At 41.8% G+C, this 20,694-nt stretch overlaps 2 protein-coding genes across 3 annotated transcripts in view; both read left to right on the top strand.

The window, feature by feature from the left end:
* Positions 1-20,694, top strand: part of DNAH10 (dynein axonemal heavy chain 10) — a 152,833-nt gene that overhangs the window by 42,758 nt on the left and 89,381 nt on the right. For both annotated transcript variants that reach the window (XM_061140857.1, XM_061140858.1), the window contains 13 exons: positions 388-864; positions 1,033-1,191; positions 4,957-5,073; positions 5,157-5,259; positions 6,635-6,813; positions 8,754-8,965; positions 10,185-10,338; positions 11,529-11,762; positions 12,736-12,858; positions 14,266-14,499; positions 17,189-17,412; positions 19,903-20,172; positions 20,325-20,508. In XM_061140857.1, coding sequence (XP_060996840.1) covers positions 388-864; positions 1,033-1,191; positions 4,957-5,073; positions 5,157-5,259; positions 6,635-6,813; positions 8,754-8,965; positions 10,185-10,338; positions 11,529-11,762; positions 12,736-12,858; positions 14,266-14,499; positions 17,189-17,412; positions 19,903-20,172; positions 20,325-20,508 — 2,670 coding nt within the window. The remainder of the gene's footprint in view (positions 1-387; positions 865-1,032; positions 1,192-4,956; positions 5,074-5,156; positions 5,260-6,634; positions 6,814-8,753; positions 8,966-10,184; positions 10,339-11,528; positions 11,763-12,735; positions 12,859-14,265; positions 14,500-17,188; positions 17,413-19,902; positions 20,173-20,324; positions 20,509-20,694) is intronic.
* Positions 1,734-2,190, top strand: LOC133055742 (chromobox protein homolog 3-like). The gene is made up of 2 exons (XM_061140856.1): positions 1,734-1,941; positions 2,015-2,190. Exons 1-2 carry the CDS (start codon positions 1,776-1,778, stop codon positions 2,152-2,154), a joined length of 306 nt encoding a protein of 101 aa, XP_060996839.1. The 5' UTR covers positions 1,734-1,775; the 3' UTR covers positions 2,155-2,190.

Here is a 20,694-nt window from a genome sequence, read left to right on the forward strand (position 1 = left end):
TGTCTAACTTTTCAACCGCATGGATTGTAGCCCGCCAGGCTCCTTTGTCCATGGTGATTCTCCAGGCAAGAATACTTGAGTGGGTTGCCATGCCCTCCTCCAGGGGATCTTCCCAACCCAGGGATCAAATGCAGGTCTCCCACATTGTGGGCAGATTCTTTACCAGCTGAGCCACGAGGGAAGCCCATGAATACTGGAGTGGGTAGCCTATCCCTTCTCCAGGGGATCTTCCCTACCTAGGAATCAAACTGGAGTCTCCTGAATTGCAGTCAGATTCTCTACCAGCTGAGCTACCAGAGAAGGCTATGACATGTGCAAAGGGAGCAAAATAGATACTAAAGGACTGTCTTTTCCCCCTCCGCCCCGCCCTGATTCTTATTTTGTCAGCATTTTGTTCGCTGGATGAAAGGCAGCTGCATAGAATGCCCCCCACAGAAGGGAGAGGAGGAAGAACTTGTTACCATCAGCTTTTACAATGATATCTCTCAGAACCCTCAGATAATTGAGCAGGCTGTTATGATCCCCCAAAACGTCCACAGGATTCTGGTTAATCTTATGAAGTACCTGCAGAAATGGAAGCGCTACCGACCCCTCTGGAAACTGGACAAAGCCATTGTGATGGAGAAATTTGCTGCTAAGAAGCCCCCCTGTGTTTTGTATGATGAGAAGCTGCAGTTCTATGCCAGGACCGCCTCTGAAGTGATGCACCACGTCTTGATCAAGGATGAGCACTGCATCCGCCTTCAGCTCGGACCCCTGGCCAACACCGTGCAGGAAAACGCCAAGTCCTGGGTGGTTTCACTCGGAAGACTCCTCAATGACTCAGCCAGAGAGGAACTCAATAACCTGCACGAGGAGATAGAGGTAGTGGATCCCAGATCTTCTCTGAAAATCCAGTGCACTGTCTATTGTGGGACAGAGCCCCAGGGTTTCTCTAACACTGCTTTCATTTCAAGGAAGTCAGGGCTTCATTTGTCACTGTATTTTTTCGCCCTATGCTTATTTAGTGTCCCTTTGAACTTTCTTTTATAGTCCCTGAACAAAAACCTGAAGAAGAGCCCCAGTACCCTTGAGGATCTCAAGTTTGTGCTTGCAACCATTGCAGAAATCCGAAGTAAATCTTTAGTCATGGAACTCAGATACCGGGACGTGCAGGAGAGGTACCGCACCATGGCGATGTATGGGCTCTTTGTAAGTGAACCCTTTTCTTTATTTCTTTCCCTATTTCTTTATTCACTTTTCTCTTTATTTGTTTATTTTTTGGCTATGCTGGGTCTTCACTGCTGCAAGGGCTTTTCCTAGCGGTGGCGAGCAGGGGCTACTCTCTAGTTGCGGTGCTTGAGATTCTCATTGAGGTGGCTTCTCTTGTTGCAGAGCACAGGTTCTAGGGCTTGCGGGCTTCAATAGCTGTGGCATGTGGGCTCAGCAGCTGCGGCTCCCAGGCTCACTAGTTGTGGCGTGTGGGCTTAGTTGCCCCGTGGCATGTGGGATCTTCCCAGACCAGGGATCGAACTGTTGTCTCTGGCATTGGCAGGTGGATTCTTTACCACTGAGTCACCGAAGGAAGCCCCGAAGCCCCTTTCTTTTTTCTTGATGTTAATTTTCTTTAATAAATAAAGGGCTGTTGCAAAAATGAAAAAAAGTGGAGGAGAGAGATAAGATAATAAGAGAAACTGGTAGGAGCTTGAGGCGCGCAGGGCCAGAGACGCCACAGACCCAGGACCCAGAGCAGCTCAGAGGCGGTGAATAATAGCTCTTCAAGTCTGCAATAAAAAATGGCCTCCAATAAAACTACATTGCAAAAAATGGGAAAGAAACAAAATGGAAAGAGTAAAAAAGTTGAAGAGGCAGAACCTGAAGAGTTTGTAGTAAAAAAAGTACTAGACCGCCGTGTAGTGAACGGGAAGGTGGAGTATTTCCTGAAGTGGAAGGGATTTACAGATGCAGACAATACTTGTGAACCTGAAGAAAATTTAGATTGTCCAGAGTTAATTGAAGCGTTTCTTAATTCTCAAAAAGCTGGTAAAGAAGAAGATGGAGCAAAAAGAAAATCTTTGTCTGACAGTGAATCTGATGATAGCAAATCAAAGAAGAAAAGAGATGCTGCTGATAAACCGAGAGGTTTTGCCAGAGGTCTTGATCCAGAGCGAATAATTGGTGCCACAGACAGCAGTGGAGAATTAATGTTCCTCATGAAATGGAAAGATTCCGATGAGGCGGACTTGGTGCTCGCAAAAGAGGCAAATATGAAGTGTCCTCAAATTGTAATTGGTTTTTATGAAGAGAGACTAACTTGGCATTCTTGTCCAGAAGATGAGGCTCAATAACTGTTTGCATTGCCTTTTATATATATATATATATAAAATGTGGGTCTTGGTTTTCTGATTTATTAGTGTGAAGAAATAACTACATTCTAATGAAAATCAGGTTTGATATGTTTGTTTTGAAGTAATATTGGGGAAGTTACATTGGTTTTTTTTTTTTTTTTTTTTTTTCCATCTGTAGCACTGGTTACTTTGAACAAATAAAAGCTTTCTGTAGTTGCTTCCTTCAGTAGGAAAGAATTTGATACCATGGTATATTATTTCCTCAGCATTAGAGAACAGGTTTTCTAAATGTTTGAGGAAATCTCCATAATCATTACTCAATCAGAATTTAGTATTTAACTCATATATGCCTGAGGACCATTCTAAGTTTTTTGTATGTGTATACATAAAAGACATATGTAAATGGTTGTGAGTTAATTTTTTGTTGTGGTTTTCGTTTTGGTAAATATATTTAAACAACAGCCTTTCATAACGATGGATAAGCCCATGTTCTAGAATTACATCATTTTGAGCAATATAAGAAATAACTTCAACTTAGATTGAAAATTTAAGTCTTAACCTTTCAAATTAAATAATTTTGTAATTAATTAGACAAGTTAAGCAGTTTAAATTGGGTAATTTTTTAAAGCATCCCTATTAGAATCTGCATCCATATCTGCATATAAATGCAGTTTTATATGCAGAAACCCTGGAAGGAAAATTTTTGTCACTGTCAACAACCTTCCCAACCAAATGAAAAAAGTAGAAAAATTCTGGTATGTTTTAATATAGCAAAGCAAAACTTAGTTAAACGGACACTTGATGGTTCTTTTTGGTGAACCATTGTTTTACAAGAAATTAAAGTCTTTGTGCTATATTTAGGAAAGGTTGTGATACATGGGATGTCTCAGATTTGTTCATGGAAACCTAATCAGATAGTTTTAAAATTTTGGCAGTTTACCATCTACAGGAATAAATAAGTGAACAAACTTTTCTAATCTATGCTTGACCTGCATGTTTTTTCAGACTTGACTCCAATCCGTTCCTTGCATGAAGGCTCAATTTTCTCAGTATTTTGGGTTACTAGTTCAGCAGAAGCCAAGAAAAACAATAACTTTGTAGTAATCAGAATGTTATTCAACTGTATATTGTTTACTTGATTGTAAATACTGGTGAACAGTGGTCAATAAATAGTTTTATATTCCTTTTAAAAAAAAAGAGAGAGAGAAACTGGTAGAAGATGATAGTTCAGTTGTCTTTACGTTTGTTAAACACGGGTTTCAAAGACCTTCAGAAAGCCCATGGATGAGTTTGAGGGTTGAGGGTTTCAATCTCCTTGAAATCATATGTGAAATTTTGCATGCCACACATCACATGATACACAAAAAGGAGTCCACTGGAAAAACAAAGCAGAAGGGAGAAACAAATAGCTGTTATAAGCCAGCATTTGCATACAATCTCTATTTCAACATTTACATCACTTGAGTGCTTTCATCACCCAACTGCACCTTAGCCTTGCCTGCAAGCTAGAGATTCTCTCATCAGGAAATGCACAGTGGGGACTTCTCTGGTGGTCCAGTGGTTAAGAATCTGCCTTTCAATGCAGGGGACACAGATTGGATCCTTGGTCAGGAAACTAAGATCCCACATGCCCTGGGGCAACTAAGCCCATGCCCCATAACTACTGAGGCTGGACACAGCAAGGAAGATCCCCCATGCCTCAACCAAGACCAAATGCAGTCAAAAATAAACAAATGAGTTTAAAAAAAAAAAAAATGCACAGTAGTGGTGATCACTTTGTAATGTATAGAAATAATGAATCCCTATGGTGTGCATCTGAAACTAACATAATATTGTAGGTCAATTATACTTCAATAAAAAATAATAAAAACAAAAAGAGGAAATTTTCCTTAAAAACTATCTGTTTATCCTGAGATACAGTTTATAGAAAAAGGGTAGGTCAAATCCTTGATTTTTGACCTGTATTTACATGTTTTCAGGATAATAATTTGGTTCCCTAGCACCCTCCAAAGGAAAGAGAAAATTGCAGAGTGTGCAAAATTATAATTAAAGTCAAAATTTTCAATTATGTTTTTTGTTCTCTTTATTAAGTAAAATCATTTACGATTCTGTATCTTACAGCTCCATTATTATCTGCTTATATTTTCTGTGTGTCTCTTGATTTCCTCCAAGTCATTCATATCCTTATCATCCTGTTATTTCTGATTGAGTTCTGGACATCTTTTATGAAAAGTTGTAAAGAGAATCAGAGGCCTCACATGATGCTATGTTTCATCAGAGGAGATTTATTTTTGCTTCTGACAGCACAGCTGGGTGTGTTAATGGGTCAAGATAACCTTATTCAAATCAGATGAAGTTGATTTGAAGCTCAGTTTTACTTTATGAATGACTTATCTCTCTAGGTTATCTCTCTCTCTACCTACCTATGTTATCTATCTGTTTTAAAAATTACATTCTTCTGATTTTTATTTGGATTATAAATATCTAATTTGTATAATTCAACCAACATCTGTTCAAATGACCTATTCTACTATTACCCAGATGCAGAAATCAGGACAGTAGTTTTGACCAGAAATTTCAGCTCCAAGCCTGCTTGTCATTTATTGTTTGTTCTTTTTTTTTTTTAAAGCCTTTTGATGCAGAGAAAGAACTGGTTGACAAGATTGAGAGCATGTGGTCAAACCTTTTCAATGATTCATTGAATGTGGAGCATGCTCTGGGAGGAATAAAGAGAATGTTCACAGAGGTACCTTTAAATGCTTCAACTTCTGGATAAAGATGTTGAAAAATACCCAGTGGGCTCAATTAACACAACCCTGCTTTTCTCAGATTACTCGAGGTGAAATACTAAACTACAGACAGCAGATGGAGGATTTTGCAAAACGGTTTTATCTTGAAGGCCCTGGTTCTGTAGGTGAAGATCTTGATAGAGGTAAGGATATCCACATTAGTCTTACTGAGGCATTTGAAGACATTCTGCTTAAGAATTTTATGGGAAGATTGGATGGAGTGGTGGTTTGTAAGCTTGCCTGTACACTGGGTTCCTCTGGGAATCTCTAAAGATCACTGCTCCCTGGGGACCAGGTTCACATAGTCTGATTCCACCGATCTTAAGGGTGGTTTAGACATCAAGGTTTAAAAAATTTTTTAAATTTATATATTATTACTTTCTAATTTTTATCTGCACGTGAGTTTTCCCTAGCTATGGTGAGCGAGGGCTACTCTTGATTGTGATGCTTGGGCTTCTCATTGTGGTAGCTTCTCTTGTTGAGGCGCACAGGTTCTAGGTGCTAGAGCATCAGCTTCAGTAGTTGCAGTAGCTCAGTAGTTGTAGCCCATGGGCTTAGCTGCTCTGGAGCATGGGGGATCTTCCTGGACCAGGGATCGAACCTGTGTCCCCTCCATTAGCAGGTGGATTTTCAACCACTGGACCACCAGGGAAGCCCCTGGACATCAAAGTTTTTAAAAGCTCCCATGGGGATTCTAATCTGCAGCCCAAGTTGAGACCACTTGGAGCAAGAATGCTTAGGAGACAGAAGTTTCTAACTGGAGAAGTTTGCAGCCCTCTGGTTTTAGTTAGAATGATGGAGAGATAAAGTCTGGTCATTCTATATTTGTCTTCCCAATTAGCTTTTATGGCCGATGTGATAGTTTTGCATATTGTTCATGATTTCTTATTCAATTTTGTATACCTTAAAATTGTATGTATTCCAATACTTGCCTGCCTGCTTGTGAATTTTATACAAGCATCCTATGCTAATAAATCACTTCTTATCTATCAAAAAAAAGTATGTATTCAAAATGAACTTATTTACAAAACAGAGTCACAGACTTCAAAAACAAACTTATGGTTACCAAAAGGGAAAGGTGGTCAGGGGAGGGAGCAATTAGGAGTTTGGGGTTGTAGTCACTACACTACATACAACAGATTATCAACAAGGACCTACTGTATCGCACAGAGAACTCTACTCAGTACTCTGTGGTAACCTATATGGGAAAAGAATCTGAAAAAGAATAGATATATGTGTAAATGAATCACTCTGCTACGCACTGAGGGTTACACAACATTGTAAATCAACTATGTTGTTGTTAGTCACTAAGTCGTGTTCGACTCTCTTGCTACCCCATGGACTGTAGCCCACCAGGCTCCTCTGTCCATGGGATTCTCCAGGCAAGAATGCTGGAGTAAGTTGCCATTTTCTTCTCCAGGGCCTCTTCCTAACTCAGGGACTGAACTCGAGTCTCCTGCATTAGCAGGTGAATTCTTCACTGCTGAGTATGAATTTATTTATTTACTTATTTATTAGGAATAGAACTTTTAGCCACTTTCGATAAAGAGCTAGTGATACATGAGAAGAACCGTCAGGAGCTGGCTAATGCTGAGAAGCTTTTTGATCTTCCAATCACGATGTACCCAGAGCTGCTCAAAGTGCAGAAGGAAATGAGTGGTCTGAAGGCGATTTACGAGCTCTATGAAGGACTGAAGGTAAGCGTCCACCCACAGCTTTGGTCTCCGTGGAGGGAATGCGGCTCAGCGGACTTTGAGCTCATAGTCATCAAGAGCCTGGGGCAGATTTCAGAGAAACTTGCACTTTAGATCTTGGGAGGAGGTGATCGGGGCGGGGGGTGACTGCTAGTGGGTACGAGGTTTCCCTCTGGGGTGTGGAGAGAGTTCTGGAACCTGATGGGCGTGTGATGGCTGCCTAACACTATGAATGTCCTGCTTTCCACTGTACATATTCCTGGCAGAAAGCAGGTCAGTGGTTGGTTACCTAGGGGTGGGGTAGAAGGAGAGGGGTGGGAGGGAGTGATTACAGAGCAGAGCGGCAGGAGGAGACCACTGAGGGGGATGGTGTTGGATACGTTCATTATCTAGATGGAGCTGATGGTGTCACAGGTGTGCACACATGTCAGTTGTACACTTGAAATACGTGCAGCTTTATCGTACATCAGCAAACTCTCCATAAAGCTCCAGAAAAACAGAGAGAATGGGGAGAAAGGCATTAGGAACGCCAAGTATAAATGATGTTTCCAGTGAGTCTTGTCACAAAGAGAAGCAGAGAAATGAGGACTGGTGGGTGGAGGGGACGTGAGGTCAGAATAATGATAACATTTTTCTCATTTATTTATTTTTTGGCTGCCCTGAGTCTTTGTTGCTGCGCACAGCCTTTCTCTAGTGTCTCTAGAGAACGAACACATGGACTCAAGGGGGAAAGAAGGAGGGTGGGATGAATTGGGAGACTGGGATTGACATATATACACTGGTGATACTGTGTGTAAATCAGAAAGCTAATGAGAACGTGCAGTGTAGCACAGGGACCCTACTCAGTGCTCTGCGGTGACCTAAATGGGAGAGAAATCCATAAAAGAGGGGATATATATATACATGCAGCTGATTCACTTTACTGTGCAGTGGAAACTAGTACAACTAAACAACACAACTCACACACAAGTATAACACGACATATACATCATAAAGGAACTATACGCCAATAAAAATTAGAAAAAGAAATCAACATACACATATTACATGAATTAACATAATTTCCTGTCGAATATATCTCATGATTCAAGCAACTCTGTCAAGCCTGGATGTCACAGGTTGCAAATGCCAACTACCCAAGATGGTGAATTTTATGTCAGACAGTACTTTTTACATTCAATCTCAAGGAGCTACAACACAAAGTCTTTTCTCTATGATAGCTAAGCAGGAGTATCTAAGTTGCTGGTATTTTGTAACCTTACTTTCTTTTGTCAGAAAGGACAGCGCTTGAATGAAGTGCATATTTTAAGACCCTCATGATTCCCTGAGTTAAAAACACTGATTTCTGACATCCTGCTTTTTTTCTGTTTTCCCTGAAAGAAAGAAAGGCATATTTTTGGATCCCACACATTCTCAGATACAGTCTTATTTTTGTGTGAGCCTTTTTAAATTTTGTGTAAGCCTTTTAAAATTTTGTGTAAGCCTTATTTTTAAGCCTTTTGTGAAGGATTAAAAAAGTTGGAATGCTTTTATTTGTGTTTGAGCGCCTTAGAATTAATCTTTCCTTGGTGAATTTGAGGTTGTTGTGGGGTCAGTGTTTTTGTTTAGCTGCTCAGTCATGTCTGACTCTTTGCAACCCCGTGGACTGTAGCCCATCAGGTTCCTCTGTCCATGGGATTCTCTAGGCAAGAATACTGGAGAGGGTTGCCACTTCCTTCTCCAGGGGAGCTTCCCCACCCAGGGATCAAACCTGCGTCTCTTGCATTGGCAGGTGGATTCTTTACCACTGGGCCACCAGGCAAGCCTCCTGTTGTGGGGAAATGGATGTTAATATTTGGAGAGAGGCGAGCATGCCCAAAGGTTAAGAATGTGCTCTCCCTTCTAACCACTTTCGAGTTTCCAGACCGGTCTTGTTGATGCGACTATTTCTTATTCATTTCCAGGTTGCGAAGGAAGAATGGTCTCAGACACTCTGGATCAACCTGAATGTTCAGTTTCTCCAGGAAGGAATTGAAAGTTTTCTCAGGTCCCTCAGAAAGCTGCCCCGTCAGGTCCGAAATTTATCGGTGGCCTACCACTTGGAATTGAAAATGAAGGCATTCAAAGACTCAATTCCTTTACTTCTAGACTTGAAGCACGAGGCTCTAAGAGACAGGTTGGTGGAGGAGCTTTTACTTCGAGATATGTCTTTGCTCAGATCTGATGACAAAGAACAAGATTCCAGCAGCAATGCAGGGCTAGACATATACAAGTAATATTTCTCTATATAATATTGCTTCCTTGTAAAGTTCCCATCAAATTATCAACCACAGGAATTCTTCTATATCAATTCGACCTGGGTCGAGAGACAGAAAACTGGATTCTCCTTCCTGACCATCTCTTTGTATGACAAAACCCAGTGATTCTATGTTTACTGCTTATATGCTGGGTACCTGGTGTTCTGCCAGTCCAGTGCCATGTTTAACCTCCTTATTACATTCATTCCATATACATTGGACCATAAACGTGGGCAAATGTGAGCCTTCAGAGGAGGCCAGACTGGGCTAAGAGCAGCACTGCTTGGTGCTGTGTCTGTTTTGCTCCTTCTGTTTGAAGTAGCCACTTGCTTTTATTGTGCTGTGTTTTTTTCATAACGCTCGAAACATTTGGTGGTTATTTAATTTGTAGATTTGTTGTATCGATCACTGCCTGTCTCCCCAAGTTGGTAGCAGTGTTCCCAAGGGCAGGGGCCTTACCTTTGAGCCACTCTGAACCCCAGTTGCAAGCCCACTGCCTGAACAGAGTCAGTAATTGCTGAATATTTATCAAACACATGCATGCTCGTAAATTACACCAGGGTATCAAATAGGCTGAGTGATCCTCAGAGGCCGGGATCACCCATCTAGAGACCATGCAGAAACAGTTACCAATAAATGAAAAGTGTGTTTTCATAGGTGATAGTTAAGATGAGGCATCTAAGAAAGTATCTTCTAGATTAGGGGTCTCCCAAGCCCTGGGCCATGGACCAGTACTGGTCCCGGTCCAGATAGAAATCAGGCTGCACCGCAGTAGGTGAGCAGCGGGCGAGCGAGCAAAGCTTCATCTGTATTTACAGTCGCTCCCCATCGCTCTCATGACTGAGCGACTTTCACATGGACTGTAGTCCACCAGGCTCCTCTGTCCATGGAATTCTCCAGGCAAGAATCCTGGAGTGGGTTTCCATGTCCTTCTCCCAGGAATCTTGCTGACCCTGGGATCAAATCTGGGACTTCTGCGTTGCAGGCAGATTCTTTACTGTCTGAGCCATCTGGGAAGCCCTTGGTTGAAGAGGGAATAATTAAACCCATCACTAAACTCAGTAGACATAAAGATTTTTGATGTGGATGCACCTTCAGGCATTGGAAAGAGCTTATGGAGAAAACAGGCGTGATTTTTGAAATGACTGAAACATTCACCTTGGAAAACATGTTTGCTATGGAACTTCACAAACACACGGATGTTCTCAATGAGATTGTGACATCGGCCATTAAAGAGATAGCCATTGAGAAGGTAGGACTATTTTTAGTTATAAAACAGCCTAGAAAAAAAAAAAGAATTTTTTTTTAAATTCAAACAGAAAACCTGTTTGTTCTGGTACCTGTTATGTTTGAATAAGAAAGTATTATTTGTTCTAGGAATAGAATTTCTGCTTCAGTTAAATATTTTAATTGTTCTTATAGTTTCACTTTCAGCTTATTTACTAAAGGAAATAATGTGTTCAAGGTAGAAAACTGAGAAAATAAATAAATCACTCATAAATTCTACGACCTGAAGATAAATTATTAACATTTTAGTGTCCATTCTTTAATGCTTTGAAATGCCTATGCAGGGAATTCCCTGGTGGTCTAGTGGTTAGGGCTCTGAGCTTCCACTGCAGGGGGCATGTGTTTCATCCCTGGCTGGGGAACTAAGATCCCTCATGCTGCATAGTATGGCCAAAAAAATGCATATACACATATGTACACATATAAACATATATCCACACACACACATACACACTACAGAGATGTAAAAATACACATAAAAACACCCACATGTACATGAATACTATGATATACATACAGCCTCTCACATATGCACACATATAGGTGTACATACACACTAATGTCTCACTCATACACGCACACACATGTGTGTACATATATGCACACACATATACACATAATGTACACAGATACATACACCCACATGCACATATATACACACATCTGTGTATATATACACATACACATAATTATCGACAGGTGGTTTTTGAACATGCCATGAAAAATAGACATATTTTTTGTAATTTTATCTTCTTGCTAAATGGTTAACACAGAGGCAGGATCTCATGAGCATGCAGATTGGAGGCCAGTTACAGAATTTAGACCCTGGCTCTGGCACTCAGCTGAGTGAACGTGGCAAGCTGACCCTTCTCTTGCCCCAGTTCCCACCTCTGCTAAAGTGTGGATAATAATTATCCCACCCTCGCTGGGGTGCTTTGAGGACTAGAGGAGATGGTGTATATAGCATGTGCTTACCTGGCACAGAGCAAGTACTGGGTAACTGACAACTAGATTTGCCAGCTTATTTGGAACACTGACCCAGAACTCTCGGTTGAGGAGCTGATCCATGGCAAACTCAGGAAGCTGCTGTTGGGTTGGGTTTTTTTTTTTTTTCAGCCCATGTGCCTGAACCATTCTTTTCATATTCCTGACTAGGCTGTGAAGGAAATCCTGGACACATGGGAAAATATGAAATTTAATGTGGTCAAGTATTACAAAGGCACCCAGGAACGAGGCTATGTCTTGGGGTCTGTTGACGATATCATCCAGTGCCTGGATGACAACACTTTCAACCTGCAAAGCATCTCAGGAAGCAGATTTGTGGGGCCTTTCCTGCAGACAGTTCACAAATGGGAAAAAACGCTTTCTCTCATAGGGGAAGTCATTGAGGTAAGAAAAAAGACACACAAGAGATGGAAAGGAGCTGATTCATAGAAAGAAACTTTGTATGAGGCAATTTTGTGCTCAGAAACTAATGATCCTCTTTGATTTATTTTGAGGGGAGAGATGCATAATTAGAGGAGTGAATCTGAGTTTTTATTTCAATGAATGCATTTTTAACTAACAGGACTCCTCATTGGTGTTTTTTCATGTGCCCTTGTTCTTGTTTAATACCGTCCTGTTCTTGTTGCAAGAATGCTTTCATCTCCTATATCACACTGAAGAATTTAAATATATTTAAAACCCTTTTCTGATTTCCTTCTACTTTTTATTTTCTCAAACTAGAATTTTCCTCCTTTTAGGGGAGACTCTCTTTCATGGGGTAGTGGGTTTTTCTCTGTGTGATTTTGATTTTTTTAAAGTCCATTTTGCATACATTTTTTTTTTTTTTTTGGCCTGTGCTCATTTCATGTTGATGTATGTTTTTGCAGTTTTCCCAGCCTAGTTCATCATGTTGGGAAGCACCCAACCAGTCTTATATTAGTTGGTTTGGGGCTTTCCTGCTTTGTGTCCAGACCTTTGTGAGCAACCGAGGCTCATTTCACCAGTTTTGTGTGACAGCCTTGTTTTTGTCCTGAGACCACAGGCAGGCACCTTGTGTTAATATAGCTACACCCTAAAGCCTGGGGTGGGATGAACCCAGGCCTGGTTCACTAGCTAAGAGTGTGGTCAGGCATGGGCTTCCTTCATTTGCTTTCTTTTTTAAAAATAATTTATTTTTTTTGTGGTTGTGCTGGGTCTTTTTTGCTGCACGCACACAACTTGGCAACTAAACCACCATATGCACTTACTCTGCCCTCTTGCATGGAAATTCTTTTGACCTGAATTGATTTAAATTTGTCTGGTGTTAGGGTGGGATTTTGCCATACACACCTTGAGGTACCTGGGAACCTGTGTTGATGATAATGTTGTGCATTTACAGATTTGGATGTTGGTTCAGAGAAAATGGATGTATCTGGAAAGCATCTTTATTGGTGGAGATATCAGATCACAACTTCCAGATGAAGCAAAGAAGTTTGATAACATCGACAGAGTATTTAAAAGGGCAAGTGACTGGCTTCTGTTTCAGTCTTGAAAGATGGACAGTAATCAGAGATACTTTTACTTGTGTATTTACATGTAGTATTAGGTCTATTTGTAGCTTATGAATTTTTTCTGTCATTGTATGTGAATTTAATGTCTTCAGTAAAAATTTCTGTTTGATCTTAAGCCACCAGCATACGGCACTACTACTTTTTTATTTTTACTTTTTATTATAAAAGTAGTAGTTATTTAAAAACCTTGGGGAAATGTAGAAGAGAAGGAAAAGATGTGTCTTCCATAGTTTCATTATCTTTAAAGTGTAATATTTTTCTATGTAAATGGGTTTAAGAACACAATTGTAATGATATTTTATATGTGTGTGTGTGCATGCTCAGTCTCTTAGTTGTATCTGACTCTTTGTGACCCTGTGGACTGTAGCCCGTCAGGCTCCTCTGTCCATGGGATTATCCTGGCAAGAATACCTGGAATGGGTTGCCATTTCCTCCTCCAGGGGATCTTCCCAAACCAGGGATCGAACCCATGTCTCCTCTGGCTTCTGCACTGGTAGGTGGAGTCTTTACCACTGAGCCACCTCAGAAGCCCAATATTTTGTATAATTTCATCTTATAATTTTCTCTTCATATTGTGAGAAACGTAGTTCGTATTATGAAATCATCTGATAAAACATTTCAATGACTTTATGTAATGTCTCAGTGAGTGGACTGACATTAGTTTAGTTGATTTATTGTCTAGTAACTGGACATCCTGTTTGAAGTGAAACTCTTTGCATTCAAAAATAATTTGTCTGAATTTTTTTCCATTTTTAGGATTAATATCTTATTGTTTATGAGTAAATCACTCCTGAAAGACTATGGTCATTTTTTTTTTTTTTTTTTGACTATGGTCATCTTAAATTCCTTTCCAGAAAGGGTGGTACAGTGGGCACCACTGCCAGTAGCCAGTGGGGTGAGGATTGCCACCCAGCCCACCTGACCTCAAAGCCCAGGTGCTTTGCTGCTCAGTGGTGCTGTTGTATTCTCCAGTTATGAGCAGCCAGCTCCCATTTGGGGTTTCCCAGGTGGTAAAGAACCCACCTGTCAATGCAGGAAACATAAGAGACCCGAGTTCGATCCCTGGATTGGGAAGATTCCCTTGGAGAAGGAAATGGCAACCCGCTCAGGTATTCTTGCCTGGAGAATCCCCAAGGAAAGAGGAGCCTGGTGGAGCCTACTGTCCATGGGGTCGCAGAGTTCGGACATGGGTGAGGCGACTTTGCATGCAGGCATAATACATCTGTATCATTTCTGTTTAGATTCCACATATAAGGGATGTCATATGATATTTCCCCTTCTCTGTCTGACTTACTTCACTCAGTATGACACTCTCTAGATCCATCCATCTTGACAGTTGTCCTTTTGACTTTATCCAGATCATGGGCGAGACTTTGAAAGACCCTGTGATCAAGAGATGCTGTGAGGCCCCCAACCGCCTCAGTGACCTGCAGAACATCAGTGAGGGCCTGGAAAAGTGCCAGAAGAGCCTGAACGACTACTTAGATTCCAAGAGGAACGCCTTCCCTAGGTTCTTCTTCATTTCCGATGATGAGCTGCTCAGTATCCTGGGCAACAGCGACCCGCTCTGTGTCCAGGAGCACATGATCAAGGTCAGCTTCCGGGGGCTCCCGTGGGAGTGTCCCCATAAGCTCTGTAATTGCAGCTCATCGGGGTCCACCGCACAGCTGGGTTCAACTCGGAAGTCCAAGACTGTGGAACACTGCTGGGGTTTTTATTTGGAACATAAATCTGATGAAATCCACTGTACTCTGAAGTCACACCAGCACTGAGCTGCTATTTGTTGTTCTTTTTCCACAGTCCCCCAAACAACATTTTTTGAGAAACCGAAACAATGCAGAAATATACAGGGACGAATATAATAACCAGAGAGACCATACAGGATAGTGGTTCAGCACATCCAGCTAGATTGTCTGGGTTCAAATCCTGGCTCTACACGGATTTGCTGTGTGGCCTTTGGCAAGTGACTTAACCTCTCTGGTCATCAATTTTCTTACCTGTAAATTCAGATAACTCCAGTTCTACACATTTATAAAGATAAAGATTAAATGAGTTAATGTTTGTAAAGTACTTTGAACAGTGCCTGCCTGATGATGTTGGCTCAAGAACCTTATCTACCACCCAGAATTGACACCCTTGTTACTGGTTAGTCATATTTGTTTTGTCTCTTTTTTTGGAAGATAAAATCATGGAGATAAAGTTGACATACTCTTTGTTTCATCCCCACTCACAATTCTTCTTCCACTTTCAAAAGGCAGCCATTATCCTGGCTTGGATGTAATTCCTTCCAGGCTGTGTTTTCATACTTTTACATAAATGTACATGTATCCGTGAGTGATACTGAAGGGCAGGAAACACAACAGACAAAACCGTCTCTTATGACAGAGAGTCAGAGCAGCGCCAGGAATAAACTTTGGTCAGCTCACCAAAGCTCTATGTTTAGTATCAGCCTAGAGGTTTCTCAGCCTTGACCCTATTGGCATCTTGGTTGAGATATTTATTTTTTTACTGGGATGTAGCTGATTCACAATGTTGTGTTCATTTCAGATGTACAACAGAGAGTCAGTTATGATATACATTTAATGACTCTTTTTGATTGATTAATTAGTTTTTGGTTATGCGGGGTCTTCATTGCTGCTTGCAGGCTTTCTCTAGTTGCAGCAAGCAGGGGCTACTCTTTGTTATGGTGTGCAGGCTTCTCATTGCAGCGGCTCCTCTTGTTGTGGAGCACAGGTTCTCGGCACATGAGCTTCAGTAGTTGTGGCTCGCAGGCTCGGTAGTTGCAGCTTGAAAGCTCTAGAGCGTGGGCTCCATAGTTGTTGCACGCATCCTTAGTTGCTCCGTGGCATGTGGAATCTTTCTGGATTCTTATCCACTGTGCCACCAGGGAAGTCCATCCACTGTGTTTTAGATTCTTTTTTGGGCCAGACAGTTTTTTCTCTCTTTGTGTGTATGTGTTTATGTCAGGGGTGGGGGCTGTCTAGTGCATTGTAGGTTGTTTAGAAGCATTTCTGGCCTCTACCCAGTAGATGCCAGAAGCATCCCTCTCCAGCTGTGAAAACTGAAAACGTCTCCCGACAGCGCTGAGTGTCCCTGGGGGCAAAATCATCTATGATGGAGACCATTGTAGAGCAATTACTTTATTTCAAATAAACAAAGTACTGAGGATCAATTGCTTAATACACTGCATACATGCCTGTGTGCTAAGTTGCTTCCGTCGTGTCTGACTTTGCAACCCCATGGCCTGTGGCCACCAGGCTCCTCTGTCCGTGGGGATTCTCCAGGAAAGAGTACTTGAAGTTGCCGTGCTCTCCTACAGGGGATTATTCCCCACCCAGGGATCGAACCGGAGTCTCTTAATGTCTCTTGCATTGGCAGGTGCATTCTTTACCACTAGTGTCACCTGGGAAGCCAGATTAATAAACTGTGTTTTCTTTAATTAATGCTGATTTCCTTCTCAAAGTATGAGTTATAGTTTGCATGTTTTCCTTTCTCAAAGGGAGAAGGCTTATATACTGTTTCTGCTTTCATAAAGACATATTTTACTGTTGTAGAAAAATGTGTTGTTAGAAGTACTTTGGCTATTGGTAGCTCCTTTTGTAAACCTCTGGTTTTATTTTTTAAAGCTTGCTGCCTTTCTGTCCTCCTGTCTGATTTGCAGAGTGCCTTGTCTTATCTAGTGGGCCCTAAATGGCTCATTTTCCTGAATATTACTCTGATTAGTAACGAGGATAGCTAGCAAATGCCAAGCATATGAGGAGCTGACATTTCATGCACGTTATTTAATTTGATCCTTTGACTTCATTTTGTAGGTGCTGTAATTATGTTTATTTCAGACTGAGAGAGGAGAAGCAACTTGGTCAAACACACCTGATTGGACAGTGGGAGTCTTCATTCCTCATTCCTGGGAGGTCTCTAATTCCTCAGCCCTAGAGTGTTTAATCACCATGCTGTTCTGCTCATCCTGTGTTCAGCTGGCCCATGTGTCCAGATACCTCTCCATCCCAATGTACACCCCAGAATCTCAAGTGTGGGGAGAGAACCTATCTTCTCTTTTTTTATTTTTGTTCAACTCACCTCAGACCGTTTCACAGTGCAGATAAAAGGAAGTACCCAATGAACGTTTGTCACTGGATAAAGAGATACCTATTTGGTTTTTGGTCTCTGATGCTGTTGCTGGCATCCTGGCAGCCCTGATGTGTGATGAGGCACTGCAGGCTGTTCTTTGATTCCAGAACCCAGTGAAGGTATTACAGGGTGGACTCTCCCACTGTATTGCAGATGTATGACAACATAGCACTGCTGAGATTTCATGACGGGGACAGTGGAGAAAAACTGGTATCTGCCATGATATCAGCAGAAGGAGAAGTCATGGAGTTCCGGAAGATCATCAGGGCTGAGGGGCGTGTGGAGGACTGGATGACAGCAGTTTTGAATGAAATGCGAAGAACTAACAGGCTAATTACCAAAGAGGCTATTTTTAGATACTGTGAAGACAAATCCAGGTAGGATTGTAAATGTGATCGTGTGTTACTTTTTTATATTAATAGTAATAAGGGATCAATTTTCAGGGTGTGGAGTAGATTGACATTTCAAATGGTTTTCTTTCCCTGCCATAGCTAAATTAGCTGATGTATACCTGTGTTCTTTAAGGATTACCGTGTACAGCACTTCTCAAATTGTGGCCCATGGACTGGGAGCATCAGGGCCCCTGGGAGCCTGGTCAAAATGCAATTTCCTGGTCCCCACCCCAAACCTGCTGCATCACAAACTCTCAGGGTGGGGCCCCAGGAACTGGGTTTTCACAAGATCCCAGGCAATTCTGAGCTCAAATGTGAGAACCTAGTGCATGCATTGGAGAAGGAAATGGCAACCCACTCCAGTGTTCTTGCCTGGAGAATCCCAGGGACAGAGGAGCCTGGCAGGCTGCCGTCTATGGGGGTCGCTCAGAGTCGGACACGACTGAGTGACTTAGCAGCATCAGTGACTCACCAGAAACCAGGTGCTCACTAAGCTGGGCTCTATGTGTAGGTTGATGGCAAAGTCGTTTCGAGAATAGTTGATGAATTTCAATCATTATTTGATTTTGTGGCCTCAGAGCTTCCAGGCACCGAGCTGAACCATGCCTAGCTCTAGTCACTAAGAGGGCTGGCTTTACTATGTGGCTGAACCCAAAGCACACAGAGCATCTTTGGATAGCTTCCCAGGAGAGTTGTAGTACATTTGGCAGGGCCTTTATGACGATACAAAGTCTTTATTATTATGGGAACACTGTCCTCTTGGTTTTGCATGCTGCCGTTTTGACTTTGCAAACTGAAAATGTCTATTTAAATGAATTGTTAGGACAGAGCATAGTATTTGTCTGACTAGGATCCTGCTTTTTCTTGGTTCTGTGCCATGTAAAAAATGGGTTTAGCTCTTTATGTAATTGGGTGTATATAGGTACATTCAGTGGTGTATTGGTAAACTAGCTCTCTGAGAAGAAAAGCTTTGATTTAGAGTGTATGTCAATTCCCATGGTGTAAATACTCTGCATGTCTAACTGAGACGCAAGCCCATTGGAACTAGTAAAGAGAGAAGCAAGGTGCAGTGTAGCTTGTGTTGCCTGATGCCAGTTTTGGAGAAACAGCCCTCACACCCCCTTCTCTCCATTTATGTGTCTTTATACAGGTTTGTATGAGAATAGAAAAGATTGCCCAGTGACACTCAGGAAATTATAGCAAGGAAGCATGGGAGGTGTGGTCAGAGATAATCAATCTTTTTTGTTGGAATTTTTAAAAATTTAAAATTTCTTATAATATGCCTATCATACTAAATAACTTTCAAACATCTGTAAAAACACATCTTTCAAGTGATGTGGCTTCTTTTACACAGCCATGCCCCTGTAACTGTTCACGTGCATGTCTCCATTGGCCTGGTGCTTTATGATCTAACCAGAAGAGGTTTATCTCCTTTGTTTATTGGCTTCTCTTACTTTGTCTTCCCTATTCCAGATCAAAGAAAAGATCAATCAAAAATTGAAGTGTAGTTGATTTAAAATATTGTGTTAGTTTCAGGTGTACAACAGAGTGATTCTGTTATATTAATATATACATAAATATGTGTATTTCTGATTATTTTTCTTCATAGGTAGTTGCATGATATTGAATATAATCCCCAGTACAGTTAGTCTTTGTGGCTTATTTATGTGTAGTCGTTTGAATCTGTTAATCCTACACTCCTGATTTATTCTCCCCTACCTAAGTCCCTTCCCCCTTTGGTGAGCATAAGTTTGCTTTCTGTGTCTGTGACTCTATATTTCTGTCTTACTTCACTCCGTGTGATAATCTCTAGGTCTATCCATGTTGCTGCAAATGGCAATATTTCATTCTTTTTTATGGCTGAGTAATATTCCATTGTGTTAGATTGTTTCCATGTCTTGGCTATTGTAAATTGTGCTGTGATGATCATCATACATGTGATGATCATCATGTATCTTTTTGAATTATCATTTTCTCTGGATATATGCCCAGGAGTGGAATTGTTGGGTCATAGGGTAATTCTGTTTTTAGTTTTCTGAGGAAATGCCATACTATTCTCTATAGTGGCTGCACCTACTTACATTCCCACCAACAGTGTAGGAGCATTCCCTTTTCTCCACACTCTTTCCAGCATTTGTTATTTGTAGACTTTGTAATGCTTGCCGTTCTGACTGGTGTGAGGTGATACCTCATTTTAGTTTTAATTTGCAGCTCTCTAGTAATTATTGATGTTGAGCATCTTTTCATGTGCCTGTTGGCCATCTGTGTGAAACAAATATTCTTTTATTTTGTTTTTGGCCATGCTTATGGGATCCTAGTTCCCTGACCAGGGATTGAACCCATGCCCGCTTCCATGGAAGTGTGGAGTCCTAACCACTGGACTGCAAGGAAAGTCCCAGAAGAAATTGATTCTTAACAAGACCATTTTTAGTTCCAAGCTGGGGAAAATCTCATAAAGGCATGCTTTTCCTTTAGGGTCGACTGGATGCTCATGTACCAAGGGATGGTGGTGCTGGCCGCCAGCCAGGTGTGGTGGACCTGGGAGGTGGAAGATGTCTTCCGCAAAGTGAAGCAGGGGGAGAAGCAGGCCATGAAGAACTTCGGCCAGAAGATGCACCAGCAGATCGACGAGCTGGTCACCCGGATCACCTTGAACTTAAGCAGGAACGACAGAAAGAAATACAATACCGTGCTCATCATAGACGTGCATGCCCGGGACATAGTCGACTCTTTCATCCGGGGCAGGTGGGGACCTCCCAGGGCACTGGTGTCTTGAAACCTCTCCTGTGTCATCCTCTGGCCTCTCTCAGCATCTCTCCATCCTGCCCCCACCGTCCACCTTCTCTTCCATCTCAGCTCTCTCCCTCTTCACTTATCCCCCGTTGCTCACGTTCCAGCATTCTCGAGGCCCGGGAGTTTGAATGGGAAAGTCAGCTGCGTTTTTACTGGGACCGGGAACCAGATGAGCTGAACATCCGTCAGTGCACAGGGACCTTCGGCTACGGCTACGAGTACATGGGTCTGAACGGGCGGCTGGTTATCACCCCCCTGACGGACAGGATCTACCTGACGCTCACTCAGGTGACTGGTGGCCTGGCTCTTGTGGGGATCATTCACCTGGAGTCATGTGTTTTTTCTCTGGGTGTGACGATAGTAATTGTGATGGTGTACTGTGTTGAATGGACTTCCCAAGTGGCTCAGTGGTAAAGAACCTGCTTGCCAGGGTAGGAGATGTGGGTTCGATCTCTTGGTTAGGAAGAGCCTCTG

Source organism: Dama dama, chromosome 5 (genome assembly GCF_033118175.1).
Source record: "Dama dama isolate Ldn47 chromosome 5, ASM3311817v1, whole genome shotgun sequence".
NCBI lineage: Eukaryota > Metazoa > Chordata > Mammalia > Artiodactyla > Cervidae > Dama > Dama dama.